Below are 9562 nucleotides of genomic sequence, written 5' to 3' on the forward strand. Positions count from 1 at the left end.
TGTTCCAAAAATGCTGGCTGCTGTCATTGGCCATCAAAGACAAATCTGGTTCTTGATGGAAGCAGCGACCGCCCCCCTAACAGGAGACTTGCTCAGAGATGCTCCACGTGAAGTCCCCAGCCAAGGACAAAGGGCATTGGTGCTTGTGTCCTGTGGCCGCTGTAACAAAGCAGCACAGCCTAGATGATTTAAAACAATGCGAATGTATCCTCTCACAGACCTGGAGGCCAGAGCATAAAAAGTCAAGGTGTCAACAGGGCTGTGCTCCCTACCCCGCCCGCCCCCCTTGCTCGCCTCTTCCAGCTTCCGGTGGCTGCATCACTCCGGCCTCCACCCCATCTTCACATGGCTTTCTCCCCACCTCTCTGTGTCTCCCATCTCTCTGCCTGTCTCCCACAAAAGCACATGTCAGTGGATGTGGGCCCCACCTTAAATCCAGATGATCTCATCTCTGGATCCTCAGTCACACCTGCAGAGACTTTCTCCAAACGCAGTCACATCCGCTCCGGGACGTGGGCCTGTCTTTTGCATGAACACTGACCAACCCACTCAGGACAGACCAGCATATAGAAGTGTTCCCAGCCCATCCCCCCAGCAGGTGTCCAGCCCTAACTTCAGCCCCTCTGAGCGGGCAGTCGTCTGACAGTATGTGTTAGCATGCGTTATCTAACTAGATCCTCGCCATAGCCCTAGCTGGTCGGCTCTGCTCTTAGTCCAATTTCAAGACTGAGGAAACCGAGCCCAGATTTACACCAGTCAGAGTCACTGCAGGCGAAGCCATCCAGACCTTTACTCCTTTAGGCCTCCCCTCGTAATCGCCGTCGGAATCATTGTCTAGTTTCTGCCGTGTGAGACAGGCCGATGGAGAGCAAGGAGGTTAAGGACAGCAGATGCGCCAGCGTGCAGGCTGTCCCCACGGTTCTCCACGCCAGCGCCCTCCTTCTGGGGCAATAAGTGCGTGGTTTGTCTCGGCGTCCGTAAGCGTCTGAAGAACATACGAGATGGAAGGACGGTTAGAGAACACCGGCTCCCAGGTGTCCTTGGTCGAGCTCGTGGGGCGGGATTTTAATGGACACAGTTAATAAACCAAGCTCGCCTCCCACCGCTCGCTGCTTTCTCCTGAGTCAGCTCGCGAACACTGAGAGCTCGTTCGCAGCGTTCGCACTGTCGAAAGGGCTACTTTGCGTGCTCCTCCGAAAACACCCTGTTGAAAGAGCTAATTAGAGCATCGTTCCACTTAATAAAGCTGCGCCCGAAAAACTGGATCGCTCAGGGACAGCGAACGCTCGGAGACCCCTGGCGGGCTGCAGTAAGCGAACACACGCAGCCCTCGTGTGGAAACCGGGCCGAGCTGCTTCCATTGTGCAGAGTTTCTGGTTCTCCCCAGCTGCTTCCAGCTACTCTGACGCTCTCGGTCACTAAATCGAGAGTGGGAGCCGCTGCAGACGGGGCCGGTCCTCCTGGGCTTTGTCTTTTGATTTCACACTCGTTTCTTCCACGTAATCTAGGACCTGAGCATCCTGCAGTCCAGCTGGGACCAAGACGTGATTGCTTTTCAGGGGTGTGATAAGCCCTGTTCATTCAGTGGGGAGCCACTGGGAAAGAGACTCATTCCCAGATCTATGACAGCACATTACAAATATGTCAAGTGTTCAGGATTTAGTTGGGTCTCAAACAGCATGAGGCATTCTTGACCTACATTTTTAAATAATCCTGGAGGTAAGCGAATTCCACATTTTGTCAAATATTTGAAAAAAAAATAGTCATATAAATAAGAGAAAATTAATAATCATCTGCTTATTAGGCTCTTTAGAATAAAGACATAATCACTTTTGGATATATGAAATTGGATATATGAAAATTCACGAATTTCAAAATTTGGTCAGTTGGCAAGTGTCGATTCCTATGTAAAATGTTCTTTGTACTATAAAAGAATTTTCCAGTTTTTTAAATTAACCCCCAATAGAGAAAACAAAGAATACATTTACTACCATAAATGAAGATAAATGATTTTCAGTGTCCTTGTAAAAGGCATTCAGAACATGAGTTTCCATCTTTAAAAATGAAATACTTTCATTTTTCAGGAACGAGGCTAATCCACATCCCAAGATAAACCAGAACCTTCAACGTTAGAGTTGATAACGCAGGCTCCGTGTCATCATTTTTCCTAAGTCAAAGCCCAGATACAGCGACTTACCAAAACCTTTTTCACGAGAATGCCAAGTCACGTAATTTCTTCGTCTAAGAGTGTTATGGCCCAGGTCCTGTCACAGTGTTTGTTCCTGGGCTTTCCTTCGGCCCAGCTCACTGTGCGAAGCCAACATTGAATTAAATGTGAGCCAGACCCAAAGTGTCACTGGGGCTGTTTTAGTGAAAACAGGCTACGGCCCCAGTGAAATCATGGAGGAGTCACTCACCGTCACATGGTGTGATGAAGACGTCCTAAAAAATCCGATACAAAAATGCTAAGTGGCTTTTTGCCTCGTAAATTCCGAGCGACATGACAGCAGAAGGCAAGGGCATGGACACCAAGTTGGTCCATTTCCCAAAAGCAAAGTCATTTCTCATCCCGGGAAAAGTCTGAAGAAAGGGAATCGCATTTTGAAAACTCTTATGCTCATTTAAAGCATCTAAATGTGCTTCCCCGTGCCTGCCCTGGTGGTGTTTCTAGCTCGCCCACACCTCGAGAAGTGTCTTCCTCCGCTTCGCTGCTATTCCTTTTACTGAGTAAACTTAACATTTTCGAAGGTCCTGGGGTTTGTCACTGTCTAAACACTAGCGGCTTTCGTTCCTGGTTGGCACGTCAGCTGGTTAGTGGCAGCCGTGCTGGGCGCAGGCGGTGCCCCAGCCCCACACTCTGCTCAGGACCCAAGGCCCCACAGGCGCTGGCCAAAGAAGGCACGATTCGAAGCAAAAGAAATGAGAATCGTGAGTTATTTTAGAGTCAGAAAGTGACGAGACGAGTTACGCCTTAGATCTATTATTAAGAAAAATGTGCCCTCGATCTGTCCTCTGGGGTGTCCGCCAACCACCAGCAGCTCAGCAAGTCCGAACCCAAACCCATTATCTTTTCCCACCAAAACACCGTCTTTCTTCTAGACATCTTTTCACAACGAACGGTCCCACTGTCCACCCGGTGTCCTGAACTTGAATCCCGGGAGGGCGTGACCCGTGGCCCCTTCTGCCCCTTCACTGTCCGCCTGTCGTCAGCTCTGGAGCCATCGTCTTTGGGCCTCTCACCTGCCCACCCTCCTACCTGGACCGCGTGCCCCCAGCCCATTCTCTGATCAGAGCTGCTCAGTGAGTCTGCCACAGGGGAGTCGCCCGTGAGCCAGGAGGATGAGCTCGGCCCCCAGGAGAGCCAGGAGGGGCCCCTGTGCTCATCCTGGCAGGCAGCACACACACCCCCGTCGCATGCACCTTGAAGGGAGGAAGGTGGGAAATACTAGGCTACAGAATGAGCGTCGTCTGTTCCAAAAATGCCAAAAGGTCCAGCGCAAGCTGGGGGACTGCTGGCCTCGATGTATGCCTAGTGCCTGGGCCCTCCCCGTGCTCACGCACCGCAGGGGCCCGTGAGGCGTATCGAAGACTTGAACCAGGGTCATCAGGTGGGGATGGACAGGAGTGAGGAGCTATTTTTCAGGTTGAATTAACCTGGAGAGGAAGGTGTCCGTGGGGCTGTGAGGTCTCAAGCACTAATGTCTGGCAGGATGGGGACGATTTTAAACGAGATGGGGCGAGCGAAGGGAAACCGGCCTTGGGAGTGGAGCTGGCCTCCAGGAGCTGGGTTGGTGGACGGCGGCATTTAAAATTCAGAACGGACGTTCATGTGAGAATGTCTAGCACTGCGTCTGAAACTCAAGTCCAGGGCCCGGGAGAGGACAGAGTGGGAAGGACAGACGTGAGGGATTCATGAAGAGGTGACGCCAGCACCGGGGCCCGCGGGGAGAGAGCTGAGCGGAGGCCGCGGGAAAGCCCTGTGTTGCGGGGCAGGAGCGGGCGACCAGGATCCAGGGAAGGACAGTGGCCAGTGGAGGAGGAGGTGGGGGAGCAGAGTGCCGCGGGAGCCGAGCGTCCTGGCAGCAAAGTGACCAACGGCATCAAGTGTTGCCGAGGGCGCAGCTGGGATGAGAACCAAGAAGGTCCCATAGGAGGTGGCGATCACAGGTCATACGCGACAGTCAGTGGTTAATGATGGTGGCAGCTGTGCCGGTTCGGATTTTCCAAAAAGCAGACGCCAAGATGGATGGGAATGGGGGAGATTCTCGGGGAAAAGAGAGAGAGAGCAGGGGCAGGCAGGGAGAGGCCACAGACCAAGACGCAGGACTGACACCTGCCAGAGGAGGAAGGGGAGGAGGGTCTGGCGGAGAGCGCCTCAGACTGCCATGCGTGTGGAGGCCATGGCCGGGGTGATGGGGACGCCCCAGCTCGGAGGGCAGGTGGCCTCACATTCTGGAGGTGCAGCTGCAGACTGCCAGCAACCTCACCCGAGGCCGGGCTCTCTTGAAGAAGACCCGGGGTGCGTTTCCACGGCACCATAGAAGCCCAAGTGGGGAGTCTCGAGAAGGCAGTAGAAACACTAACGATCTAGGGTCGCTGCTGTTTCCCCCACACCCGGCGCTCCCTGCTCCCTGCTCCCTGCTCCCTGCACCGGAGGCCAGACGTCTGGCCGGGAGGCGGAGCCCGAGGAGGCCGTGTGCGCCGGGAATTTTACCAAAAGCCATCACGGGAGCCCGGCGGCTCCGAGGCCCGCAGTTCCATGGCTCTGCCAGCCTAGATCCAGCACCCCGACAGCCTCCCCTGCGCCCCCGCCGCCCCTGGCCCCCATGCGGTCCCCACACTCCCGTCCCAGGCGGGGGGCGGCCTAGTACACTCTACCCGGGGCACACTGTTGCCTCCGATGTCGTTTTCCTTTCCGTCATGGGGTTTGGAAGGATCTTGTCACCTGTTTCTCTGGTTAAAGCTTGACACTGAAGAGGCCGAGTCATTGTGCCTTACGAAAGCCAGCTCTTCCTGTGCCCAGGGGGAGAGGTGACACGCTCCGACCAGGGGTCTTGAAAACCACGACCAGGTGACAGCTCCATCCCTGAGCCCCGAATGGCCCATGGCATGCTCACGAGGACGCCTGGCGCCCACCTGCCAGCCAGGCGAAAACCGACTAACTCTCTGTTCCTTTGCAGGTGACCTCATCCATTTGCCTCCGTACCTTAGAATGGACTTCTTGTTGAACCGAAGCGGTCCAGGCACCAGCAGGGACCTGAGTTTGGGGCAGGCGTGCCTGGAGCCCCAGAAAAGTCGGACCCTGAAGCGCCCCACGGTCCTCGAGCCCATCCCCCTGGAGGCCCCCTCCTCCACGTCCTCCGCCAGAGAGGGACAGCAGTGGCAGCAGGGGGCCGTGGCCACATTACCTCAGCGAGAAGGGGCAGAGCTGGGCCAGGCAGCTAAAATGAGCAGCTCCCAGGAATCACTGCTCGACTCCCGGGGCCATTTGAAAGGGAACAATCCTTACGCGAAATCCTACACCCTGGTATAACAGACGGCGGGACTGGGCGGCGACTGTAAATACGATTTAAAAAATTCAATCAAAGCTACCTTTTTTTTACGGAATTCCAATATTTATAATTAAAGAAAATTGCCAAAATATATTAAAAAAGAGAGAAAATACTGAAACCACAGACAGTGCAAAGACTCTCCTGCTTTTTTTCTGTCTGAGCGTGAGCCCCGTCGGCCTGGGCATCTGATTTTTTGGGAAAGAAGTCCAGTTTTATGATCTTCACAGGCTACTGCATTTTTACCGATTTTCTACACAGTGCATGGGGGACTACTTAAACCTGACTGGAAGTCCTGTCACACAAGATGCAAGACAGAAAACAGGACAAAAATTACCCTCTTTGTGAATTTAAAAGGAACGTCGATTTGGGGCGAGGGGAGGCATTCGTCATGTTTGCAAACCTTTCTTTCCCGTTAGAAACTGGGTCCTCGATCCGACCTCCCGCTGTTCATTAGGTCGAGTGCCATCAGTGAAGGGGAGGGGGGAGTCAATTTGGTTTTCTTTTTTGTTTATTTTTTAATTTAATGAGACACTCTTTGCATTTTGTCTAAGCGAAATAAAGAAGAAAAGGTTGTCTGCCTTTATTTCGATGTCTGCTTCTCTCGACTCTTACTGATTTGCCAGGTCCTCCTTCCCACACGGATGCTGGTGTTTGCGAGCACCAGGGCTGAACCCGGAACTCCATTCGATAAACCAGGGAGAATATCCACACTCTGACCTCCTTGGGAATGTCTGGGAAGAGCACAGAAGGGGCAGCTGGTCTCAGTCATAATGATCCGAGCCTCCCAGATGTTCTGTTCCTTGTCTCCCGATAGCACCTGGCCCTCCAGCTGGACCAGAGTTCAGCAAACTATGGCCCGCGGGCCGAATCCAGGCCACTGCTGTGTGTATAAATAAAGTTTTATTGAAATACAGCCACATGCACAGCCGAAGTGCATTCGCGTTTTGCCTGTGGCCGTTTCGTGCCCCGATGGTGATGTGGCATTGCGTAGTTACAGCAGAGGCGGTGTGGCCTGCAAAGCTAAAAATGTTTACCGTCCAGCCCACTACAGAAGAGTCCGCCAAGCCGTGCTCCGGAGTCCCACGTTTCCCCCAGCCTGCTGGGGCAAGGGCGGGACCAGGAGGAGTCCGTGCGTCCTGCCCACCGGGACCCGTCCCATCACACTGTGACCAGCGTCTGCATTCGCAGTAGACCATCTTTGTATATGTCCCCTCCCATGCACTTGTCTGTACCCAGAGGAAACTAGTCGATAGCGTGCGATGCTTCTCTGAAACCTAACCCTGTGCTTTCCTTCCTGTCGGCTTAGATCGTGTACCCCGGGGCCCAGCCTCGCAGAAAGCTCGCCCGTAAGTAGCAGGAGCTGCATTCTTCGTTTATGACACATTCCAGACTCTCTTCCCTAAAAGGGAAGGATAACAAGGTCCCTGTGCCGGAGGTTTGGCACTGAGCAGAAAGCACGATTGAATGCCCACGGCTGCTCAGTCGCCCAGGTGAGCCCGCACGAGTCCCTGCTCTCCCTTAATCTCCGCGGGCCCCGCTGCGAGCCACCAGCATAGGCCGGGGCCAGCCTTTGCCGCCTGGGAGCCTGTTCAGAGGCTTCTTCCCTCTCCTCCCTCTCTCCCGCCCTCTCTCCCCTTCTTGCATCCTCCCTCCCTCCATCCTTCCCTCTTTTCCTTTTTTTCTCGTGTCCACTTATTTTTCAGGCGGGCCCACTTGCCTGCTTAAGCGCAGTGACACCGAGTGCCCCCATCAAGGGCCCACGACCAGGTCGAGACCCCCCGATGGTGCTCACATTAGGTGCCCCCATGGATGTGAGATGTGGGGTGTTTTCTTCTGCTGTTGCAGAATTTAATCCATGTTGACAGCTGATTGCACCCTCAAAGACTGCTTTTTAATGCAAAAGAAAGGAAATGCTACTTTCTAGAATTAAAAAATAGAAAAAAGCTGTTTTCCTCAATCTAAAACTTCTATATTTCCCAAACTCAGAAGTTTACCTTTTTTTTCTCTCTCAAGCTGTGCAAAAATAAAAAATTCTATATCATGTCTGCCTCTGGAATGGATTGCTTTCAAGGATCCTGCCTTGGAAATGCACACTAAAATGGATTCAACATGTAAGCGCTGTATCAAAAAGTCTGCTCCTTACCTCTCAGGTAGGGGCCTGGTATTTACATCTACAAAGAGGTCTGATCTGTAAATTAAAGGAGCAGTGTATATTTAAAAGTCCATAATTGACAGTAATAATAACTAATTTTCCTCTGGACCTTTTCCTGTCTCTAATCTGATTTGTAATATCTTTGAAAGGTCATCTATCTTATTCACCTAAGATCTGCAGACAGGAGGCTGTATCTTAGGGTGGCGAAACTCAGGTAAATTCTTTATCCTTTGTTCAGTGCCCATAGTGTCGATGAACAATAGCTCTCAGGTCAATGGACTGGGCTTCCTTCGAGGCATCCATCCGGCAGGCAGTCTGAAAAATGCCCGCCTTCCTGAAGTGAGCAGGGTCTTCTCTCACTCCCTAGCCAGTGAGCTACCAACACTCAGCGCTCATACAGCTGTGGGAACCCTAATGTCTTCATCCAGTTCTCGTGTCTACCTGCCTACTTCCTGTATCCACACTTGCCCACTTCCTGTACCCACACCTGGCCCTTCTTGTACCTACACATGTCCACTTCCTTTGTCAATACCTTCCCACTTCCTATACCTACACCTGCCCACTTCCTGTACCTACACCTGTCCACTTCCTGTACCCACACCTGCCCACTTCCTGTACCCACGCCTGCCCACTTCCTGTACCCACACCTGCCCACTTCCTGTACCCACACCTGCCCCTTCTTGTACCTACACATGTCCACTTCCTTTGTCAATACCTTCCCACTTCCTGTACCTACACCTGCCCACTTCCTGTACCTACACCTGTCCACTTCCTATATCCACACCTGCCCACTTTCTGTACCCACGCCTGCCCATTTCCTGTACCCACACCTGCCCACTTTCTGCTCACTTCCTGTACCTACACCTGCCCACTTCCTATATCCACACCTGCCCACTTTCTGTACCCACGCCTGCCCATTTCCTGTACCCACACCTGCCCACTTCTTGCCCACTTCTTGTACCTATACCTGCCCACTTCCTATACCCACACCTACCCACTTCCTGTGTCCACGCCTGCCCACTTCCTGTACCAATGCCTGTGGTGACTACCCACGAAGAGAAGAGGGTGGAGAAGTGGAGGCAGACAGACGTGGAAGAGCGAGGTGATACGGAGCGGTCGCGGGCTAGACTGGATACGCTCCAGTCCCATCATCTTTGTGCCCTTGCTACCAATCTTGATACAATCTTAAGACACAGAAAACCCACTTTTGCTTAACTTGCCCTTAAAATAAGCAGTAGGTCACCACTCAGCTAAGGTCTCTCTGACCTGGGACCTCGTTTTCCCCACGTGCCTAAAGCTTCGTGAGATTTTAAGGAAATAACTTGCCTTCCAGAGAAGGCGTGAGCTCTGCAAACCCACTTCCGGCGATGGCAGACAGTGTGGACAGCCTCCAGGGACAGACTAGGGTCAGGAATCCAGGACTGGTACACTGCAGGCTGGCTCACCCTGAAAAGTTGAAAGAGAGCTAACAGAATGTCCATATTCAAACTGGAAAGAATGTGGCCCAGGGAGCGTTACCAGCTCTCGGAAGGTCACTTGGGAAGACTCAGTGTCAACAATCGAATATCCAGAGGTCCTGAGCCCCAAGTTATGTCTCCACCCATTGGCCCAAAATAACCCATCAAAGGCAGAGCCAAAAGAATGTGCCTGGAGCGGAGGGAGGGTTCTGCAGCTCTTAAAAGCCCTAACAAGGGCTTCGTTTGAGAAAGAGCCTTCAGACCTATGGAAAACGGTCTTTTTACTCTCATGTGTGTGACTTCTTGAGGAGATTTGTGATGGCCGAGCCCCTGAGTAGCCTAACGATGAGCCTGGGCAGGGACAGAGTTAGATGGCAGATGCAGAGAGGGTCCTGGCTGAT

The 9562-nt window shown here is 52.8% G+C and overlaps 1 protein-coding gene across 1 annotated transcript in view; it reads left to right on the forward strand.

Moving 5' to 3' along the window:
* DSCAM (DS cell adhesion molecule) overlaps positions 1-6076 on the forward strand; it is a gene marked incomplete at its 5' end in the record, with an annotated part of 274168 nt that extends 268092 nt beyond the window's left edge. Inside the window, one exon of the mRNA XM_011375311.1 lies at positions 5181-6076. Within this exon, the coding sequence (XP_011373613.1) occupies positions 5181-5533 (353 nt within the window). The remainder of the gene's footprint in view (positions 1-5180) is intronic.
* Between the last annotated feature and the right edge of the window lie 3486 nt (positions 6077-9562).

The sequence above is a fragment of the Pteropus vampyrus genome, unplaced genomic scaffold (genome assembly GCF_000151845.1).
Source record: "Pteropus vampyrus isolate Shadow unplaced genomic scaffold, Pvam_2.0 Scaffold270, whole genome shotgun sequence".
NCBI classification, from domain to species: Eukaryota; Metazoa; Chordata; class Mammalia; order Chiroptera; family Pteropodidae; genus Pteropus; species Pteropus vampyrus.